General features: G+C 48.1%; 2 protein-coding genes across 2 annotated transcripts in view; both read left to right on the top strand.

The window, feature by feature from the left end:
- The window catches only part of GPR173 (G protein-coupled receptor 173), a 25,258-nt gene extending 10,111 nt beyond the window's left edge, over positions 1 to 15,147 (top strand). The window contains exon 2 of the mRNA XM_036436180.2: positions 11,666 to 15,147. Coding sequence (XP_036292073.1) covers positions 11,751 to 12,884 — 1,134 coding nt within the window. The 5' untranslated portion in view covers positions 11,666 to 11,750 and the 3' untranslated portion in view covers positions 12,885 to 15,147. The remainder of the gene's footprint in view (positions 1 to 11,665) is intronic.
- Positions 8,942 to 22,535, top strand: TSPYL2 (TSPY like 2). Its single transcript, XM_045581023.1, has 8 exons — positions 8,942 to 8,946; positions 17,066 to 17,950; positions 19,016 to 19,093; positions 19,202 to 19,313; positions 19,398 to 19,531; positions 19,642 to 19,739; positions 20,016 to 20,630; positions 21,838 to 22,535. Exons 2-8 carry the CDS (start codon positions 17,123 to 17,125, stop codon positions 21,989 to 21,991), a joined length of 2,019 nt encoding a protein of 672 aa, XP_045436979.1. The 5' UTR covers positions 8,942 to 8,946; positions 17,066 to 17,122; the 3' UTR covers positions 21,992 to 22,535.

Below are 22,535 nucleotides of genomic sequence, written 5' to 3'. Positions count from 1 at the left end.
CACACACACACACACACACACACACACACACACCAAATAAATTAAAATGACCAGTTTTGACATGGATATAAGCTTCCATCATGGCCTGCCATTCCTTGGAAGGCATATTGTTGAAGGTAAGATTCATTCCATGGAGGATGCTCAGGCACAATTTGCCCCAATGCCCTCAATAATTAGCCTGAATGTCTGAAACATAGATGCATAGTTCCGCAAGTCAGCAAAGTTCACCTCAAAGGCATGAGCTTTCGAGTCATCAAGTACCATTTTTGAAGCAGCAGATGTAGTTTCTAGTGTTGAATATGGCTGATGATACCAATCTTTCCAGAGAAATAGAACAATTGTTTGTTCGTGCCTCCTCTTTTCACCTCCCTTTGATAACTCACTTGTTCTTGCCATGGCCAGGCAGAGACCTAGGTTTTATGCCTGAAATAGCTACATGATCCCTTCTATCTCTTGGTAGTTACCAACAACAGGAAACTGCTTTACATTAAGCAGGTGGCAGCAAATGGTCAAATAGTATTTTTCCTTCCTCCCTCCCTCCCTCCCTTCCTCCCTCCCTCCCCCCCCCTCCCCCCCCCTCTTTCTTTCTTTTTCTATTTTTTGAATAGTATGTTTTTAATTAGTAAAACTTTATCATCAAAAAGCAACTTTGGATAATTCATAGTCTTTGAATTTTGTGCTTCAAAGGGATCCTTCTTTAAATCTAATGTCTTTTTCTTTTCTTTCAGTCAAATGTAATGTTGAAATTTCTTGCAATGAATGCTCATAAGTTTTGAATCCAACAGAAAATTTTCATTTTGAGTATTTAAAAAATAATCATGAAGCTTTCCCCCTAAGTAGACACAGACATTACTCCACTCATCTTAATAAGTCGTTTTTTAGTATTCAGCTTCTAATGCTAACTAACCATCACCCAGGGAGCCATACTTGATCTTACTGCTTCTAAGTTGAAGTTTAGCTTCAAATCCATAAACCTTGTCATTGTACTTAAAAAAAAAAAAGCAACCTTGTCAGTACACCTTTACATATTTTTTAGCATCATAAAAATTTTTATATAATTTTATTCATGTGCTCAAAAAGCCATTTGTTTAAACCAGTAAGCAATCTGCAAAAGGATAATCGTTCACAAAAAAATGCTGAAACTTCTTTTGGCTCATAAATCTTTTACCAAATCCTTACACACTTAGGTTTAAAGTAGGGGTGTCGAACTCAATCAGAGAAGGGGCCAAAATCTAAAATCCAGCCTAAATCACGGGCCGAATGGTTTACTGAACAGTCATAAACTGTCATTGTGATGGAAACGCAGCGGAGTGCAGTGATGACAGCGCGATGCGGGCCACATTGCAAGGCCTGGCGGGACGGATTTGGCCCGAGGGCCTTGTGTTTGACACATGTGGTTTAAAGCAATAGAGAAGGATGTACTGATCCCACTGCTTCACAGAAAGCTGACATGCAGGTGGGTGGTGCTTTGAATTTAATTAAATTCACCTCGTATCATTTGCAGTGGACATTAAACCTATAGGCAACTTTTAAAAAATATATACACTGAGTGGCCAGATTATTATGTACTCAGTGTACATCCTATGTAATAAAAGGCTAATATGCAAATTGTCCCCTGGACCAGGAGTTCAACCAGCAGGCAGGCTGGATAGCCACCCATGTCCCCTCCCCCTGGCCAGGCTAGCCGTACCCTACCCATGCACAAATTCATGCACTGGGCCTGTAAAACACACACACACACACACACACACACACACACACACACACACACACTGAGTGGCCAGGCTATTATAAGTTCAGAGATAATTATAATCTGGCCACTCAGTGTATATTTCTATTGATTTCAGAGAGGAAGGGAGAGGGAAAGAGAGAGAGAGAAACATCAATGATGAGAGAGAATCACTGATTGACTGTCTCCTGCACACACTCCACCAGGGATCAAGCCTGCAATGCAGGCATGTATCCATACCGGGAATCGAACCCTAACCTCCTGATTCAAAGGTCGACGTTCAACCACTGACCCACACCTGCGGGCTACAGGCAAGCTTTATAAGGTAAGGGCTCCTCGGTGAATGAATCTTGGTGTTTTCAGAACAAATTCCAGACATAAACTTCCTGCCATCACAAAAACAGCACCAGTCCACAGACTTATGCAGTTCCCACAATCTTTCAAAATATGTATCACTTTGAATATTTCAACTTTAGTTTTCTCAATGGTTTTTGCATTTCTCTTCAGGGTTTCTAACTAATTCTATGAACCAAGACAGTTAATTAACATCCAGAGAAGCATCAATGTAAAATGAAAATTCTTTGATTCAATAGTCTTCTGGGTTAATGTCATCTTGATGTCCTTTGACCTGTCCACACTATCTCCTAATAGCAATAATTGACAGTAGCCCCTTTCCTATTTTTACCTCCTGGGTTTCAAATATAGTGTAGACAATTTCCTGGCAGACTGCTAACGTGTGATTCTACTAAGAGGGGCATCTTAGGTTTACTTGTTAATCATGTAACCCTGTCACTAGCTGGTTGAGCTCTATCTAAAAATGTTCTAATCCATCTCATACACTGAGTGGCCAGATTATGATGATCTCTGAACGCATAATAATTTGGCCACTCAGTGTATATCCCATATAATAAAAGGCTAATATGCAAATTGCCCCCTCAACTTGCATATTAGCCTTTTATTATATAGGATTCGACCATCAGGCTGGCCGGCCAACCATCCATGTCCCCTCCCCCTGGCCAGGCTGGCCGGACCCCACCCATGCATGAATTCATGCACTGGGCCTCTAATATACATACTTACATACAGACATACAAGTGGCCAGATTATAATGCGTTCAAAGATCATAATAATCGCCACTCAGTGTCAATGAGCCTGGTTTCTTAATTTGCACTTCCAGTTGCTTTAAGAAGTCTAGATCTTTCTCTGTGTGTTAATGTTCTGTGGTCAGTTGACCAACATAGCCTACTGAGAAATGGGGTTTCTTTTGATAACTTTTCCACACAAATCAGACATTTAGGCTGAGAAAGAAAGGACTAATTGCAAATTTGAGACAATCTTCAGTAGATTGTTTCAATTAGGGACATCCCGAATTTTTTTGGGATGGGAAATTCCTGTGTTTGTCCTATGAGTCTCCTGATTTTCCAGCTTTACTAAAAAAGTCCACCACGATGGGGGGGAGGAAATCTTAACAATTAAATTTACTTGAATATAAAACATTGACAAGCCCCAGCTGGTTTGACTCAGTGGCTAGAGCATTGGCCTGCAGACTGAAGGATCTTGGGTTTGATTCCCAGTCAAGGGCATGTACCTCAGCTGCAGGCTTGATCCCGGTCCAGTCAGGCCACATGAGAGAGGCAACCAATCCATGTGTTTCTCTCACTTTGATGTCTCTGTCTGTCTGTCTCTCCCCTTCCCTTCGACTCTCTCTAAAAATATATAAAATAAAATATTGAAGGGGTCAGCCGAGCTTTAGGACTTCTGAAAACTGAGTTTTTCAATAAACAAATTTTAGGTCTTCCGCAGTCTTCAGAAAGCATCACTCTGAAACAGCCATAAAAGCCTAGCTTTCCCTTTAATGAATCAATTCCATTCAGTTACAGTCAGGCTTCATTCATTCACTGACAAATGTTTTTACCTAAAAACAAAAGATCATAACGAATTAAGAAATCCCACCAAGAATCAGATTTGGCTACTTGTTAGTATTAAAAGCCAATAGCAAGTAAACGAATACTCTAAGAAATAATAAAAACTTGTATTATTTTAATGTTTTTAAACGTGTTCCTTTAGAAATACTAAAATGCTTATGAATGAAATGGTATAATAGATATGCTTCAGAATATTCTGTAAGTAGAGGCAGTGTGTGAGGTTATTGGTGAATCTGGGTGATAGGTGAACTGAGGTTCATTACAGGATTCTTTCTACTTTTTTTTCTTCTTTCAAATGTTCTAGAATAGGGGTGTCGAACTCAATCAGAGAAGGGGCCAAAATCTAAAATCCAGCCTAAATCGCGGGCCGAATGGTTTACTGAACAGTCATAAACTGTCATTGTGATGGAAACGCAGCGGAGTGCAGTGATGACAGCGCGGTGCGGGCCACATTGCAAGGCCTGGCGGGACGGATTTGGCCCGAGGGCCTTGTGTTTGACACATGTGTTCTAGAAGAACACAGTTTCTTTTATAACAAAGCAATGGTGAAGGAAATTACCAAGCTAATTATATTCCTCTTAGGAAAACTTAATACCATATAATAGTAATAACAGCAACAATCACACAACCCTTGTATTTCTGTAGGAAAAAGAGTTGTGAAACAATAAAAACGAGATCAAATGAAAAGAAAACAAACATATATACACTTAGGGGGAAACCTCACAGAAGATGAACGAGAGCCCCATCTTGTTCTGGCCTGCTGCTGTGGCAAGTACCCACCAGCCTGGCAGATCTGCTAATGTTTCCACTTGTGTGTGCAGGGTTTGGCTTGTCTACACATGTGCAGGACTACCTCTTGGTTTATACCTGTTGCAGGATATGTATATCATGTAAGTGTATTTGTATTAGGAGCAAGTTTGTGTGTGCACACATGTCTGTGAGTCTGATTGTATACATGGGCAGTTTTTCTCTTTGTGTTTGTGTGTATGTGTGTCAAGTGCATGTGAGTATGGTGGCCTGTGTAAGTGACTTTGAAGTTGAATGTGAATGTGTGTAATAGTGGTTGTATATGTGATGATATAGGTATGCCACTGTTTGCATACTTGTGTTGCAGGAGCTTGTCTGAATATGTGAGAAGATTTGAATAATCAGGTATATTGATACAAAGGGGATGTATGAGTCTATGTGTGACAGTGAGTAGGTTTAAATGTGTGTATCTGTCAGAATTTGAGAGTTCACGTGTGTGTGTGTGTGTGTGTGTGTGTGTGTGTATTGGGGGTTTATAATTGTGGGTTTATGAACCATTGCACAAGTATACGTGTGAGTGTGTCTGACTGTGTTTGTAATTCTCAGCCCTCCTATACCCAACACCCTCTTTTATGTAACATTTTGCAATGCCCCTTTACTATCTGTAATGAAGTTCTTAAATAATATAATCTTTCTCCACATATAATTTCAAAACAAAATCCACGTAGTATTTTATACAATAGTCATATTGCATTAACTCTAGTACATATAAATAAGAAATACAAGGAAAGTGGTTTATAAGAAAATAATTTGTATTTCAGTGTGTAAGTGCTTGGCCATAACCCTCCCCAGGAGATTCGATGAAGTAGTTAGGGGCATCTTACACTGATTACTTGGATTGAGGAGAAGGGGGAAATCAGAAGCTGCCCTTTGCAGAAACTGCAGGAAAATGACAGGCAGAGGCTTAGGGCTGAGATTTTTCTGAAATAGTGAACAGCTCAAGGAAAGTGCTCCACAAAACAGAATATAGTCACCTGTGAACTTAGCCCCACTCCTAAGTATAGTAAATTCCCGCTTAACATTCATCAATGGGTTCTTTTTTTAGTAAACATATTTTATTGATTTTTTTACAGAGAGGAAGAGAGAGGGATAGAGAACTAGAAACATTGATGAGAGGGAAACATTGACCAGCTGACTCCTGCACACTCCCTACTGGGGATGCGCCCGCAACCAATGTACATGCCCTTGACCGGAATCGAACCTGGGACCTTTCAGTCCGCAGACCGATGCTCTATCCATTGAGCTATACCGGTTTTGGCCATCAATGGGTTCTTGAAACTGTGGCAAAATGACATATAGCAAAACCAGTTTTACCACAGGCTGATTGATGTCAACAGGAGTTAAGTTCCTAAACACTAAACACATCTGATCAACATACGTCACACATATGACATTGTCACACATATGACACACATATGACACACATAAGGTTTCATTCAATGTCATATGTGTGACATTGAATGAAACCTTATTCGAGGACCTACTGTACATTAAAAATGAGGGGGATTGTGTTTCTCTCTGAAACAGAGGTAGATTCTAGGTTCGGTTCATTACAAACCCAAAGTCCCAGAGGATGCGAGACAATGTGTTGGCTGCGTGGGGCTGCCGTGCACATCACTGGATCGCCAGTATCCTTACCTGGGACCCTTAAATGCTAGAATAATACCCTATACCCTAGCATGGTGGCAATCAAAAATGCACAGACAAATTTCGAAAATGTCCTCTAGGGGGCAGTAACGCCTTCATTGAGGACGAAGCACTGGCATTTAGGCAGGGTACACAGTACCTGTGCGACTGAGGCAATGTACGTGGTACACCCTCCGTGTGTGTGTGTGTGTGTGTGTGTGTGTGTGTGTGTGTGTGTGTAGGCACAATGTCCCTATGTGTGAGCTGGTTCCTGCCCATGGGTCTCCATTGCAGTAGGCTGCGTGTCATTGTGAGTGTGCAGGTGTCTTGTGTACCTGTGTCTAAAGGCGTGTGGGCACCAGGCTGGGGCTGTGCTCAGAAGAACCCTCTCCTCGGTGATTTATACAACTGCCCCAGCTTTCCAAGCAACACCAGGGTTTTGTTCCTTTGCTGCTATTGTTTCCCCCCCTTTGTTTTCGTTTAGCATTTGCTTTTGTTTTCATTCTGGACTGTGTACACATTATCCCCCTTCTTGGTCTTAGTATGTCTCCCTGTCTCCCACTCTATCTCTGTATCTTTATTTCTGCCTCTCTCTTTCTCTGCCTCTATCTCCATCCCCTCTCTTCATCTGTCTCTCACTCCCCCACCCCATCTCTAGTTCTCTAAATCTTTCTTTGTTTCCTGGTTTTATCCCTCCCCTGCTATCTCTCTACCTCAATATCTACTTATCTCCCTCCCTCCCTCTCTACATCCCTCCATTCCTGACTCTGTTTCTGTTGTTTTTTATTCTATCTCTTTCTGTCTATGTCTGTCTCTCTCCCTCTATTTTTGTATCTCTATCATATCAGTTCCCAGGCAGGGCACATGCCTGAGTTGCAGGTTTGGTCATTCTGACCAAATGTAACCCATTGTTTCCATTTTTCTCTGTCTCTCCCACTCTTTCATTTCCTCTCTATGTACCTCTGTTTCTGTGGTCTCACTCTCCTTTTCTCTTCTTTCCCTTTCTGTTTCTATTTTTCTCTTCCTCTGTGTGTAAGGCTGTCTCCCCTTTCTTTGTCTCTGGCTCTCTCCCCCCACCTTTCGCTATCTCTGTCTCTCTCTGCTCCTATCTCTTTCTCTTCTCTCTTACTCCGTGTGTCTCTTTGAAAACTCCAGGTCTGTCTCTTTAACTTCCTACCCTGTCTCCTCTCAAGGCTAAGGTAGGTGTGTGTGTGTGTGTGTGTGTGTGTGTACACGTTTACACAGAGCCATCTGTCTGTTGACCAGTCCACAGTTCTATGGGAACTATCAGGCTTTGAGGGCCCGCTGAAAGGGACTTGTCAACCCACTTCCCCTGCGTCCCTGCCCCAGCACCTTCTTGTGGCTTATTGCCACTGGCTCTGAGATTTCCAGGTGCCATCAAACAAGCCTGGCCCCGGGGAGCTGTGGCAGGCCAGGTTGGACTGAGCTGGAAAACAGTGCAGATGGGAGACTTTTTCCTGGGAGAGGAGAGGTTAGAAAGACACCCACTCAAACTCCGCCTTCCCCAATCTCAAGCTCATCCCAGCCTCAAAAGTAACTCTGGTCTTTTCCGGTGTCTGCCTTGCCAACTTTCCTCTTGAACCTTCCCTGTTATCTTATCACACCCCACATCCTCTGCCCCAGCCAGGATTCTTCCTGTTTCCTGCCCAGAGAAGGTTTTATAGAGGTGTCATCTGAACAAAGATCCGAAGGGGGTGAGAGAGTTACTCCTGTGGATATCAGAATGATGGCTAGGCCAGATCATGTAGATGGGAGCCATAGGAGGGGCTGTGAGTAGAAGTCAGATATGCGATGACTAGGGATTCAACAGGATCCTGCTCTCCCACTCAGGCACTGCCCTGCTTTAGTTCTTTTCCTAGAATGCATCACTTTTTATTTTATTTTATTTTTAAAATATATTTTATTGATTTTTTTACAGAGAGGAAGAGAGAGGGATAGAGAGTCAGAAACATCGATGAGCTGCCCTCTGCGCACCCCCCACTGGGGACGTGCCCACAACCAAGGTACATGCCCTTGACCGGAATCGAACCTGGGACCCCTCAGTCCGCAGGCCGATGCTCCATCCAGTGAGCCAAACCGGCTTCGGCTAGAATGTATCACTTTTTAAAAATAAATATATTTTTGTTGATTTCAGGGTGGGAGAGGGAGAGAAAGATAGAAGCATCGATGATCAGAGAGAATCATAGATCGGCTGCTCTTTCAGCAAATCCCACTTGGATGCTTCCAGGCAGCCCTCCCTGAGCCGTTAGCCCATTTCTTCCCTCAGTCAATTGGAGAGTGTGAGAGTCTATACGCCCTGCCCTGGGGCGCTTTTGTTCTCATAGGCATTAAAGCAAAATTTAAACGTAAATTAAGCCCGGCCAGCGTGGCTCAGTGGTTGAACATCGACCTATGTACCAGGATGTCACTGTTCAATTCCCAGGCAGGGCACATGACTGAGTTGCAGGTTTGGTTCCCAGTATGGGATGTGCAGAAGGCCACTGCTCAATAATTCTCTCTTATCATGGATGCTTCTATATTTCTGTCCCTTCTGCTCTGAAATTAATAAAAACATATAAAGAAAATTTTAAGTAAATTAATACAGTGTGTTAAAAGAGATAAATACTAGCCTGACTGGCATTGCTCAGTGGTTGAGTGTCAACCTAGGAACCAAGAGGTCCTGGTTAGATTCCTGGTCACAGCACATGCCCTGGTTGTGATCTCGATCCTCAGCAGGGGGCGTGCAGGAGGCAGCTGATCAACAATTCTCATCATTGATGTTTCCATCTCTTTCTCCCTCTCCCACCCTGAAATCAATAAAAATATCTTTATTTTAAAAAAGAGATAAAGCCAGGACCGGTTTGGCTCACTGGATAGAGCGTCGGCCTGCGGACTGAAAGGTCCCGGGTTCGATTCCGGGCAAGGGCATGTACCTTGGTTGCGGGCACATCCCCCGTGGAGGGTGTGCAAGAGGCAGCTGATCGATGATTCTCTCTCATCGATGTTTCTAACTCTCTATCCCTCTCTCTTCCTCTCTGTGAAAAATCAATAAAATATATTTTTTTAAAAATTTTTTAAAAGAGATAAATTCTAGGGGGGAAAAAAGAACTAAAGCAGGGCAAAAGGCATGGGTGCTCTTATTTTTCACCCAGATTACTGCAAGAGCCTCCTAACTAGGCTCCCAACTTCCACACTTGTCCTCATGGTCTGTGCTCCTCATAGCAGTAACCAGGATCCTATTCAATCCCCATCGCATATCTGACCTCTGCTCACAACCCCTCCTATGGCTCCCATCTCACTCAGAATACAAGCCAAAGCTCTCGCCATGCCTACCTCATCTGGCCTAGCCATCATCTGACCACACCTCACATCACTTGCCCCTTACTCACTCTGTTCCACCCGCAGTGACCTCCTGTACCTCTTCAAATGTACCATCTGTGGTCCCACCTCAGGGCCTTTGCTCTGCTGTTCTCTCTGCCTGGACTTCTCTTCCCCCAGATACCCACAGGAGTAACTCCCTCACCCCCTTCGGATCTTTGTTCAGATGACACCTCTATAAAACCTTCCCTGTCCACCTCATCAAAAATTGCATCTCCCCTACCCCTAACACTTCCTATCCCCTTTTCCTCCTTTTTTGTTTGTAGGAATTTACCATCATCTGACTTACTATACTTCATCCATGTATTGTTTTTTAATCCAGGATGTCAGCTCCACAAGGCAGGGATCCTTTTCTCATTCACAGCTGCATCCACCATGCCTGGCATACAATAGATACTCAATAAATGGTTTCTCTCTCTCTCTCTTTTAATATATATTTTATTGATTTTTTTTTTAACAGAGAGGAAGGGAGAGAGATAGAGAGTTAGAAACATCGATGAGAGAGAAACATCCATCAGGATGTGCCCACAACCAAGACACATGCCCTTGACCGGAATCCAACCCTGGACCCTTCAGTCGGCAGACCGACACTATCCACTGAGCCAAACTGGTTTCGGCAATAAATGGTTTCTCGTAAAGAAAACATTTTATTTATGAGAGAGAGAGAGAGAGAGAGAGATTGAGATTTGTTGTTCCACTTCTGTATGTCTTCATTCGTTGCTTCTTATATAATATGTGCTGTGATTGGAAATCAAACCCGCAACCTTGGCATATTGGGATAATGCTCTAACCAACTGAGCTACCCAGCCAGGGAAATAAATGTTTTTTCAATGAAGGAATACACACAAGCATATCTACATATTTATACTCACACACTCTCTGCCTTACTTAAACTAAAAACCCAAGTCCTCAACATCACCCACAGCCCTCCACGACCTGGCCTTGGACACCTCTACGGCCTTACTTTCTACGGCCTTACTTACTTGCTGGCTCGATGCCCAGTGTGGGGTATGCAGGAAGCAGCCGATCAATGATTCTCGCCCATCATTGATGTTTCTCTCTCCCTCTCCCTTCCTCTCTGAAATCAGTAATATGTTTTAAAAAAAGGGGGGGGGCACATCAACATCCCTGCCCCACAGAAACCCACCAGCATAGCAAACCTAGAGATATGAAGTGTCCTGCCCTATTCCAACCACACTGGTTTTCGCACTGCTCCTTTAGCAGGCTAAGCACTTGCTGATATGAATAAATACACCTATTTAATGAGTGGCCACCAGTATTAACAAGAAAACAAAAACAACCAAAAGAATGAAACAGAGTAGAAACTGAGAGTATATTAGACATAGATGTGAAACTTTTGATTCAGCTGTGTGTGCACACACGTGTGTGTGTGTGTGTGTGTGTGTGTGTGTGCTGTATTGCAATGTAAAATCTTACTGTGGATGGCAATAAATACTATGGGAAGAGTCCAGCTGGCATGGCTGAGTGGTTGAGCATCAACCTATGAACCAGCAGGTCACAGTTTGCTTCCTTGTCAGGGCACATGCCTGGGTTGCTGGCTCGATGCCCAGTGTGGGGTGTGCAGGAAGCAGCCGATCAATGATTCTCGCCCATCATTGATGTTTCTCTCTCCCTCTCCCTTCCTCTCTGAAATCAGTAATATGTTTAAAAAAAAATGGGGGGGGGGGAGCCACATCAACATCCCTGCCCCACAGAAACCCACCAGCATAGCAAACCTAGAGATATGAAGTGTCCTCACTCAGCAAGGATGGGGTAGGGCCAGGGCCAGGGCCTGACACCAGCCAGGGAGTAAGCAGGTGTGGCTACACAGACACGCTAACACTGCCCCTTCTGTTTCTTCCTCACTTTTTCTTTCCATGTTTCTCCCTGTCTGTCTTGTTTCTCTCCCTCCCTCTCTTTCCCTCTCTCCCTTCTCCCTCTCTCTTCCTCTCCCCTATCTTCCTGGCCCTCTCCCTCTCTGTCCCTCTCCCTTCTTTTCCCTTTTCTGTCTCTCTTTTCATCCCCTCCATTTCTGTCTCAATTTTTTTATCCATTTCTATCTTTGTTGTCATTTTCCATCTCTCTTGCCTATCCTTTCTCACTCCTTCTCTGTGCTTCTGTGTTTTTTCCTCTCTGTCTCTCTCTTACCCTCATCTCTCTGTGTCTGTGTCTGTGTCTCTCCCACTCCCCCCACTTGCAGGTGCAGCCCAGCAGGACAACTGATGGAGTCCCCCAGAGCCCATCGAGTACCAGACTGGCTGACTCCATAGGGTTGGGAGCAGCCCATGCCCTTCATTATGGCCAACACCACTGGCGAGCCCGAGGAGGTGAGCGGTGCTCTGTCCCCACCATCAGCATCGGCCTACGTCAAGCTGGTGCTGCTGGGACTGATCATGTGCGTGAGCCTGGCGGGCAACGCCATCTTGTCCCTGCTGGTGCTCAAGGAGCGTGCCCTGCACAAGGCTCCTTACTACTTTCTCCTGGACCTGTGCCTGGCCGACGGCATCCGTTCTGCCGTCTGCTTTCCCTTTGTGCTGGCTTCCGTGCGCCACGGCTCCTCCTGGACCTTCAGCGCGCTCAGCTGCAAGATTGTGGCCTTTATGGCTGTGCTCTTTTGCTTCCATGCGGCCTTCATGCTGTTCTGCATCAGCGTCACCCGCTACATGGCCATCGCCCACCACCGCTTCTATGCCAAACGCATGACACTCTGGACATGTGCAGCCGTCATCTGCATGGCCTGGACCCTGTCTGTGGCCATGGCCTTCCCACCCGTCTTCGACGTGGGCACCTACAAGTTTATCCGCGAGGAGGACCAGTGCATCTTTGAGCATCGTTACTTCAAGGCCAATGACACGCTGGGCTTCATGCTGATGTTGGCCGTGCTCATGGCAGCCACACATGCTGTCTATGGCAAACTGCTCCTCTTTGAGTATCGTCACCGCAAGATGAAGCCGGTGCAGATGGTGCCAGCCATTAGCCAGAACTGGACATTCCATGGCCCCGGGGCCACCGGCCAGGCTGCTGCCAACTGGATCGCTGGCTTTGGCCGTGGGCCCATGCCACCAACCCTGCTGGGTATCCGGCAGAATGGGCATGCAGCCAGCCGGCGGCTGCTGGGCATGGACGAGGTCAAGGGTGAAAAGCAGCTGGGCCGCATGTTCTACGCGATCACACTGCTCTTCCTGCTCCTCTGGTCACCTTACATCGTGGCCTGCTACTGGCGAGTGTTTGTTAAAGCCTGCGCTGTGCCCCACCGTTACCTGGCCACTGCTGTTTGGATGAGCTTCGCCCAAGCTGCCGTCAACCCAATCGTCTGCTTCCTGCTCAACAAGGACCTCAAGAAGTGCCTGAGGACTCACGCCCCCTGCTGGGGCACAGGAGGTGCCCCGGCTCCCAGAGAACCCTACTGTGTCATGTGAAGCAGGCTGATAGGCAGACAGACAGGGAGAGGGTCATGGCCACTACCATGGGGCTAACAGAAACGGAGGGGTAGGGCCCCATGCAGGAGCCTTTCTTTCTGAGCTTCAGCCCCAGCCCCTGAAACCACCCGGAATCTGGGCACCTTTGCCAACACCTCCCCAGGGGTGGGGGACTGGGAAAGAGGTGTTTCTAATTCTAGGGCCTGTCTCTGCTGCCTCCTTTTCCACTTCTACAATCTCTCTTCTCTCTCTCTCTCTCTCTCTCTCTCTCTCTCTCTCTCTCTCTCTCTCTCTCTCTCTTCAGAAAAAGAAAACAAACGTGAAAGTGCAGGTTTTTCTACTATCAGCTGAGGAGTTGGGCTTTCTTGCTTTAATGTCTCTCCTTCTGACACTGTCGAGAATGGGGAAATTTGTCCTGTAAAATAGACTTCCAAGGGCTCTTCCGGCCCCCTCTGCTCCCATGCACCCTCCCCTTCCAAGTCCTCTAGCAAGGCCTGGATATTTAGGGGGAAGCTGATCTGTTGACAAGGGGGACCAAAGGGGGTGCAGGGTCCCCAGGGAGCAGGGATGTTTAATTGCTATGTCGTGTGCAATGTTGTTTTAGGCTAACTCTGGTTTCACGCCCAGTCTCCTCTTGCTACCCATGTCCAGACATCCCAAGTGTTTCTTGAGCATCTGAGAAGCCAGGAGGGGCAGGAGAAGGGCCCTCCGGATGGGCACAGGCTAGTGAAGAGCAGGATGTGAGCCGCACGCCTGGAGCTTGACAGTATTCTCTAGAGCTGCCTCCTGGATCCCCAGCCCCTAACTCTTCTTTCTAAGGGTGGAAATCCACTCCAGCTCCACGAGGGCTGATGTGGGTGCCATACAGGCAGGAGCAAGCCCCCAGGGAAGTATAGGGAGAGAGCTGAACTCCCCAGAGTAGCTGGATTTGAGAGCCTGGCATCAGAGCGGAATGCAATCCCAGAATTGTCTCCTGGGTTCATGCTACTCTCCGAAAGATGAAAATTGTTGTTGTTGTTGTTGTTTTTTTGGGGGAGGGCTTGGTATCTCATAGAGGATTTGAATCCATCCCTCTGTGACCTCTTTTTGTCCTCTCCAAGCCTCAGGGCCCTCAAGCCCTTCTGTGGTTGCCCTTGGCTTCTGGGCCCTCAGCTCCCAACTTGCCACCCTCCGCCCTTACCGCCTCCCAACGTGGAACAGACTGTAGCCACATTCACCAGGTGGGTGACCCCAAGCTTCCCTCCCAGGGCAGAGTCCACTCTGGGATCACACCAAGGACAGTTCTTGTGGCCTGGGGATCCAAGCTGGCACTCCTTTGCCTGGTCTCGCCCAGGTTCTCTGTGGGCAGGGCAGATCTGTATTTATCCACCCCCTTTTCCTTCCCTACTGAAACCCTAGTCCTAAGCCTTGACCCCAGAAGAATGGGGAGGGCACTCTAGGCAGGAGAGGCATTAATGAGCCTGGCTGTGGAGTTGTCCTGGAAAGGCAGGCCAGAGTGGCTGAGAGGCTGGGGGTGGGGAGGGTACCTGTTCTCTCAGTGATAGTGATGGGGGTGCCTTTTCTAGGGGGTGGGGTGGGGGGGCCACGGGGGTGGGGTACATAGGGTACATTCAGGAGGGTTTTCCTCCATTTCTTTTTTCTAACTGCCTGGATTCACCATTGGATTTTGTAAATGGAAAACTGAAATGAACAATGCTATATTGGATGTTTTCTCTTTCTGACTGTGTGTGCGTGTCTGTCTGTGTGCGTCTGTGTGTCCATGTGTCCTGTCTGCATGACCACATGTGGGGATGTATGAGTGAGTGAGACGGTGTGTTTGTGTGACTTTGTATGGGGAGGCACCCCTGCCTGGTACACATGCGTGAGTAAATGCCTGTATGTGGAGACATATATGGCATGCACACACACATACATGTATGCACCTAACTGAGAGGAGACAAACTACAGTATGTGCCTGCGGCAGCAGGAAGTCGAGTGGCCGGAGAGATAGAACTTGAAAAGTACATATGTATATAGCAAGAGGAAGATTCCCATCTCATCAGATCTTCCTCCCTTGGCACAGGTTCTAAACATGGCAGACGAAATACTTGAGAACCCCATTCTCTCCCCAAAGAGCCCCCAAGTAGCACTTTCAACCTCCCAAATCAGTCTCTTCTCCAAAACCCAAACAAGGTGTTCCTGAAACTGGGCCGCCATGGAGAATGGGGACTGGGAATTGGGGATCCAACTTGGGGAGAGCTGATGGGTTAGAAAATGCCCCCCACAAAGTAATGGCTTCTGGAGGGCCTGCTCGGTCTGGGATGGGAGATCTTCTGAAAGGTCTGCTTTATGCAGCTGGGGCTTTGGTAAGCTTTGGCTAAATTCAGAGTGAGGGATGTCACAGGAGGGAACCCACGCCTGGAGGTCTACCCAGCCAGACTGTTGCCTGGGCACTCAATTATTATTTATTTACTTATTCTCTCAGGTGCACAGAATTGAGTTGACCGTACTCCTCAGTTCTTGGCACGGCTATATCATCATTGATCCATGCGAAGCCCTTTGTTTATTTTGGTTTGTTCTGTCCCCTCCATCAGCCATCCCTGATCCCATCCCCCCGCCCACATAGGCACCCACTCTCGTGTATTTAACATACGTCTTTCCAAACCACCATTCATGTGTTTATTTACATATATGTGTATCTGTGAAAAAAATATATGGTATTGTTATGTGTTTTAATTTACATAAACAGTATTGTACTATAAATCTTGTTCTGTTTCTTTTTTCACTCAACATTCTGTTTTGGAGAGATCCAGCCATGTTGCTGTATGTAGATCTAATTCATTCTAGTGGTCATCTTATACACACATATCACATTTTCCTTACCCATCCCTCTGGAGATGGAGCTTTAGGTTGCTTCCAGTTCTCTACTACAAGGCTACAATGGGTAGTTTCCTCCACTTCTCTTTAAGGATATCTCATTTAGAGGAGAGGAAGCCGAAGCTCAGAGAGTCACAAAGTGGAGAAATAAACCCCTGATTTGAATCCTTACCAGAGCCAGAACCCACCACCATGCCCCATCAGAGACCTGTCCGTCTGGCAAAAATATATATATATATATTTTTCAAATACAATTAAATAATCCAGTATATACTGGGGAAAGGGAGAAGAAGGGAGGGGAAGAGGTATTGAGTCCATGGAAAAGAAAGCCCTAGAAAAACCTAGCCTACGAACTGAGTTACATGTTCATGACGCACAGATGTTACCGTTTTATTTATTTATTTTTTGTGTGCGTGATTATGTCTAGAGCCATTTTGCAGAGATGGAAAACTGCCACGTCCAAACCTGGCCTCAAATCCAAGTCCCTAGGTCTCCACTCAAGTCCCGGCTCAGGGTTAGAGCAAACCGAGCCCCCAGGGGCCTCACAGGGGCCTCAGTGGGGTCTGAGGCCTGGCAAAAGCTGGGGGCAGGGCCTGAGACCAGGCAGATTTAAGAAGTGCGTAGTTGCCTGCGGCAGGGAAAAGTGGGGGAGGGAGCGGAGGAGGGGGGGGATGGATGAAGGACAGCGAGGCTCTCCGATTTGATTTGAGCACGACGTGCTCAGCGCCTGCCTTTATTTTTTTGTTTTGATTTTTTTGATCGTCAGAACCACTGGTAACATTGATGAATACCATGACAACGGTTTCAGGGGTACGGTTTTATAATACATCCGTAGAACGTATGGCGTTCTTTACCTCAAGCCCCCCTTCCCTCCCCCCCATTCAATAAAAAATAAAAAAAGAAAAAAAGAACCACTGGTCCGTTTCCCATTGGCCGAAACGTTGGCAGGGTGAGGGAAAGGGGTTTCTTCCCCAGGCTTTTCCCTCAGCCAATCGCCCCTCAGCTTTCTCCCCGGTCGCGCGGGGGCGACAGCCCCCTGATTGGCAGAGCCGAGGGCAGCCAATGGGAACGCGTCGAGGGGGGCGGTGTTGGCAAGCAGATTGCGTGAGAGCGGGCGGTGGTCTCGCGCACGCCAGCGCCGCCTCGGCAGCGGGCAGCCAATGGCGAGGCGGGACAGGCCCCTGACGTCACGAGGGGCGGGGCCTGCGCGCCTGGCGCGGAGGGAGTAGGACGGGCGCCGCGGGAGGGGGCGCAGAGCGGAGGCGCGAGCGAGCGGAGCTGCTGGCGTCCAGGCGCGGCCGCTCCGCCTCAGGTGCGACGGGAAGCGGCGGCCTGAGGGAGAGAGAGAAGCGGTGAGCGCCGGGGCCCCGAGCGCAGTCGCCATGGACCGCCCTGACGAGGGGCCTCCCGCCAAGGCCCGCCGCCTCAGCAGCTCCGAGCCGTCTCGGGATGACGCGCCGCCGCCACCGCCACCTCCGCCGCCGCCGCCGCTCATGCGACTGCCCCTGCCTCCGCCGGAGCAGCGCCCGAGGCTCCAGGAGGAGACGGAGGCGGCACAGGTGCTGGCTGACATGAGGGGGGCGGGCTTGGGCCCCTCTCTGCCCCCGCCGACCCCCTATGTCATTCTGGAGGAGGGGGGAGTGCGCGCGTACTTCACCCTGGGCGCCGGGTGCTCCTATTGGGATACCGATTTCGAGGCGGGGTACGGGGAGGCGGCCCCTACCTCAGAGAGCCTGGAAGCATACTCTGCTGAGGAGGTGGCCGGGGGGAGCGTGGAGATTGATATTCAGGTGACGGAGCCCGAGCCCGAGCCGGAGCCTGAGACCAGCGGCTATAGCGGGCAGGCCTTCAATACCTGTAGCTTAGGGGGACGGGAGTACCAGGTGGTAAGCGGGCTGCCGGGGAAGGAAGAGGCCATTATCATAGTGGAGGATGATGAGGAGGAGGTGAAGGAGAATGTGAGGAAGAAGAGGAGGAGGAGGAGGAGGAAGCAGAGGAAGGTGAAGAAGCCCAGCGGGGAGGTCAATCCCGAGAAGCTCCAGTACATCCTGCAGGCCCTGGAGGGCATTCAGCTAGACCTGGAGGCGGTGAATATTAAGGCTGGCAAGGCCTTTCTCCGTCTCAAGCGCAAGTTCATCCAGATGCGCAGACCCTTCCTGGAGCGCAGAGACCTTATCATCCAGCACATCCCGGGCTTCTGGGTCAAAGCAGTATCCTTGATACCTAAATCCATGGGCTGCGGGGCCCATGACAGAAAGGGGGGAGGTGGGCGGGGGGAGGGAGACGGGGTGAAAGTGTGGGGGCGGGCCTCGATTGAATGACTACGTCTGGTGGAGGAGGGACGGAAGGAGGGGGGCGAGACATCAGCGAAGCTGGATTGGAGATGGGGAGGGGGGCGGGGGCGGGAGGAGGAGCCACACGACATAAAAACTGAATCACAGATGGGAAAGGGGGAAGAAGCACATAACATAAATGGATCATACATATGTAATACTACATGCAATACTGGAAAAAAAATAACTAAAAAATAGAAAGAAATGGTTCACAGGCAGTGAAAAGGGGTGGGCGGAAGAGGGGTACATAGCAGAAACATTGGACCATAGATGGTGAAGGGAGGAGGGAGGGGCACACAGAAAATAAACCCTTCAAGCCTGGGTGTCTGCTTAGATGCTATGGAGAGCCTAATCCTGGAGTTGAATGAAGGAAAGGGGAGTAAAAAAAAATCCCATTCACAACTGGTGATAACCCCATCTCTGAGGGACACACATACAGACATGCAACATGTTAGGAACATGGATTTAACATACTAATAGAATTAAATAGATACAGATCCTTGACACTCCCGTACAAAGTATTCATGATCATAGACCCTCAGTACCCAGTTTATATCATGTGAATAAAGACCCATAACAACCAGATATAGCATCATTTGGACATGGGCCTTCAGCCTCCTGACACACAATGTTTTGTGAACACAAGCCCTCAGCATCCAGAGACACATCACATGGACATAGACCCTCAGCACCCAGACACAACAAGTAAGAACCATGGCAAGGCCACCTAATACGGAGGTTTTACAAAGCATAAACACAAGCTCTCACTACATGGTATCGTGGAAATAAAGTACCCACTGTTCCACACACATCAAATGCACACAGGAGGATTTCTGCTCCAGCTTCTCTTTTGCTTTGCCCTGCCTGACCTGACTTGCTTGGCCTTCCCTCCCTCCTCTCAAAGGTTAGTCACTCCTTAACCTAAACCGCTCCCTCCCGCAGTTCCTCAACCACCCCAAAATTTCAGTCATGATCAGTCCACGCGACGAAGACATTTTCCGCTACTTGACCAACCTGCAGGTCAGGCAAAAGCCGTTTTTCCTAAGACCAGTCAAGGAATCTGGTCCTTGAAGGTGAGGTGGGGGGATGGTGGGGTGGTGATCCCATCATTACCCCCACCCTGAGCAGGTGCAGGATCTCAGACACATCTCCATGGGCTACAAAATGAAGCTGTACTTCCAGACAAACCCCTATTTCACAAATACGGTGATTGTCAAGGAGTTCCAATGCAACCGATCAGGTAAGAGACAGTCCCCAGGGCAAATCCATGGGACCCGCGACTCCCCTTGCCCAGTGCCTTCTCCACAGCTTCCTTTCTTCCCAGGCCGGCTGGTGGCTCACTCCACCCCAATCCGCTGGCACCGGGGCCAGGAACCCCAAGCTTACCTGGGCACCAACTACAGCTTCTTCAGCTGGTTCTCAAATCACAGCCTGCCAGAGGCCGACAGGATTGCTGAGGTGGGGGCCCTCCTGAGAAGGCCTTGCTGGGCTCGCCTCTAGGTGCCTGGAGCAGGCTCTGGGGCTTGTACTCACAGCTCTGTTTTCTTCTTTCTCCCCTCTTTCAACAGATTATCAAGAACGACCTGTGGGTCAACCCCGTGCGCTACTACATGATGGGAGTAGGCGGCTACAGAGCACACAGAAAGAGGCACGACAAGAGAGAAAGGTGATGGGGGTTGGAGGCTGAGAGGTGATGTTTTAGCGTCCCACAGGGTTTATAAAGCCAAAGCACCTTTAAGACACTTCAGTCCAATATGTTTTACCAGTGGCGAATGTTGCCCAGAAATGGGGTGTGATTGGCCTTAGGCTGTACAGTCAGGGGCAGAAATGGGACTCTCCCCACCCTAGCTTGAGCCTTTGTGGCCTACTGCCTCCCCAGTTACTTCCCATCTTTCAGTGTCTTATCTTGTCTCTCCCCCCCCAAACTTATATTCAACCATAGGTTTTCCCAAATTAAAAAGAGAGACAGATATGAGGTGGTGATCATGGATGACTTCGATGACTATCAGCTGATGCAAGAAATTATTGGCGATACCTCAGACAGTGATTTCATCACCGATGACAATGAGACTGTTCACGACGTCAAGATCTCTGACTTCATGGACACCACCGACTGCTTCGAGACCTCGGACAATGACTTTACTGACTTCAGTGATAGTTTCTGTGACAGTGAGAGCGTGTTTGAGTGTGAAAGCCCAGACCACCACTTCACCATCGGAAACAATGACAGCGCCTATGAGCACGTGTATGGTGGTGAGAGCTCCAGAGGTGGCGGCTATAGCAACAACTTCGACGACAGCAGCAGCGACAGCGACTTCAGAGACAATGAGACCAGCGATGATGAATTTAATGATGGCAACGAAGGCGACAATGAAGGCAGTGATGATGACGGCAATGAAGGCGACAATGAAGGCAGCGACGACGATGACAGAGACTTTGATTACTATGAGAATGTATTTGAAGAGCCTGAGAAGAGTCTGCTTCACATCAACAACCTGGGCTACTATGAAGATGAGCTACAGGACGTCTTCATAGAAGAATCATCACTGGAGGAAGAAGATGAGGAAGGTGAGCTGGACCCTCTCTTGTCCTCCCTCCTTTTTCTTTCCTCAGGGCAAAGCTGGCCAGGACCAGGGAATCGAGATGTGAGCACCGTCTGCTCTTGTGGTGAAAAGAAAAAAGCATCTGCAGCTTTCAAAGCAAGGCCAGGAACATTTAATTTACAAATCTAACAAAACCAACGAAATATGTTTCAGTTCTAGCTGATGGATAGGTAGGTTGCAAAATACAAAGAGGAGGGGGGGAAATTAAGGACTGGTAGAGAGGGAGAGGGAGAGAGAAAAGAGAGAAATAAAGCAGCAAACACATTACAATTTAGTACACTCTGTACCCAGCCCTAGCCTTCTGGGAACTCCCGGTCCTGTTTGGGGAGCCGGGAGCAAAGTGAACATTATGCTCTGTGAGCCCCAGAGGAGGGAACAGCTAATTGTACCTCAAGAATTGAGGAAGGGGAGAGCTAGAAAAGGAACTGACACATTTGAATTTGTCTTAGGGGGCTGTTCTGGGGCATTCTCAGGAAAAGCGATCACATGAACAAGGACCTGGAAGGGTGAAAAGGCATATGTTGGGCACAGTTTCCCAAATTGTCTTCTGAGGACCCTTCACCAGTTCTGAAAGCTGCTTCTCACAAAAAAAGGTTCAATGGTTGCATATGTCGGGGGAAATACTGCATACATGAATATGTTCATGTAGTCACATGTACATTAACACCTTAAAGGCTCTGAGAAGTCCTGCTGTAAGAAACCTATTTAAACTTCGTGGAACCCAGCATTTTTCAAGCTTCTTGACCACAGAAGCCATTTTTTTTCCCTCACCAAAGAATGCCTTTTGAGAAACGAGGATGGGGTTTGAGGGAAAAGATGGTATTTCAGGTAACTCCCAGGGGGACCAAGGAAGGAGGCAGCAAGTGAGTACACTCAATCTGGACATTGGCAGCTTGACTGGGGAAATTGAGGCAGTAGCTGGCCCCATTCCCTCCTGAGGGAACTGCCTGGGGATGAATAGGTTTATTCAGCTGAAGTCACACCCCGACACACACACACACTTGGCTGCTTGCTCCAAGCAGAAGTGCTTGGCAAATGGTCCCTGGCCCCCCAGACGCCCTAGTTAGGGGCTATGTTCCATTAGAAGGGACATGTACCTGCCCATCTAACCACCCTCCATTTTCTGTTTTTTTCCTTTCTCTCCCCTGTGCTGCCAGAAGATGAGGACACCGATGACGAGGAAGGAAGTGAGGAGGAGGAGGAGGAAGAAGAGGAAGAAATGGGAGAAGACTGGGACTCTGACTCTGACGTGGAGGAGGTGTTTCCGGTCCAAAACGCTTGGGCCAACCCCCGTAAGAGGGGCACCACCGGCTAAACAAATGTTTTCACCCTTGCCATTGTGGCTACTGCCTCTGTGTCCCTCTCCCCTCCCCCCATTTGCCCTCCCCCTCAGCTAGGGCCTTGAGGCTCCACATTGCACTTCTGGGGGGTGATCAAGTTCGTACACGGGTTTGAAGTTTATTTTTATGGTTTAGTAATTGCAGAGTTCTTATTTTGGGAGGAGGGAAAGGGGTCTCCCCCTTCCTATCAGCCCCCCTCCCTCGCAGGCTTCTGTGTGCTGCTACGTATTTATTGTGATGCCTTGGCCATGGCCCCTCTGCCCCCCTCCTCGTGCTGTGTGGAGTGAACACCCCTGATCCCGAAGCCGGGAGGGCTGCTGTGGCCTTGGGATGGCTGCTGCCTCCCAGTTGTCCTAAGTCTCTCTCCTCCTCACTTTGCCACCTGCTGTGCCCGCTAGCCCGCATCGGTGTCTATGCAAGGCCGCTTCGCCATTTCGGTGTTTCTGTCCCCCACCCCCAGAAGCCCTGCTCATTCCCTGTGAACCCTGTAATCCTAATAAAATTCCCAGCAAATTCAAA

Source organism: Pipistrellus kuhlii, unplaced genomic scaffold (genome assembly GCF_014108245.1).
Source record: "Pipistrellus kuhlii isolate mPipKuh1 unplaced genomic scaffold, mPipKuh1.p scaffold_m20_p_130, whole genome shotgun sequence".
Classification (NCBI taxonomy): Eukaryota; Metazoa; Chordata; class Mammalia; order Chiroptera; family Vespertilionidae; genus Pipistrellus; species Pipistrellus kuhlii.
This window is presented reverse-complemented; position numbering and strand designations above follow the sequence as displayed.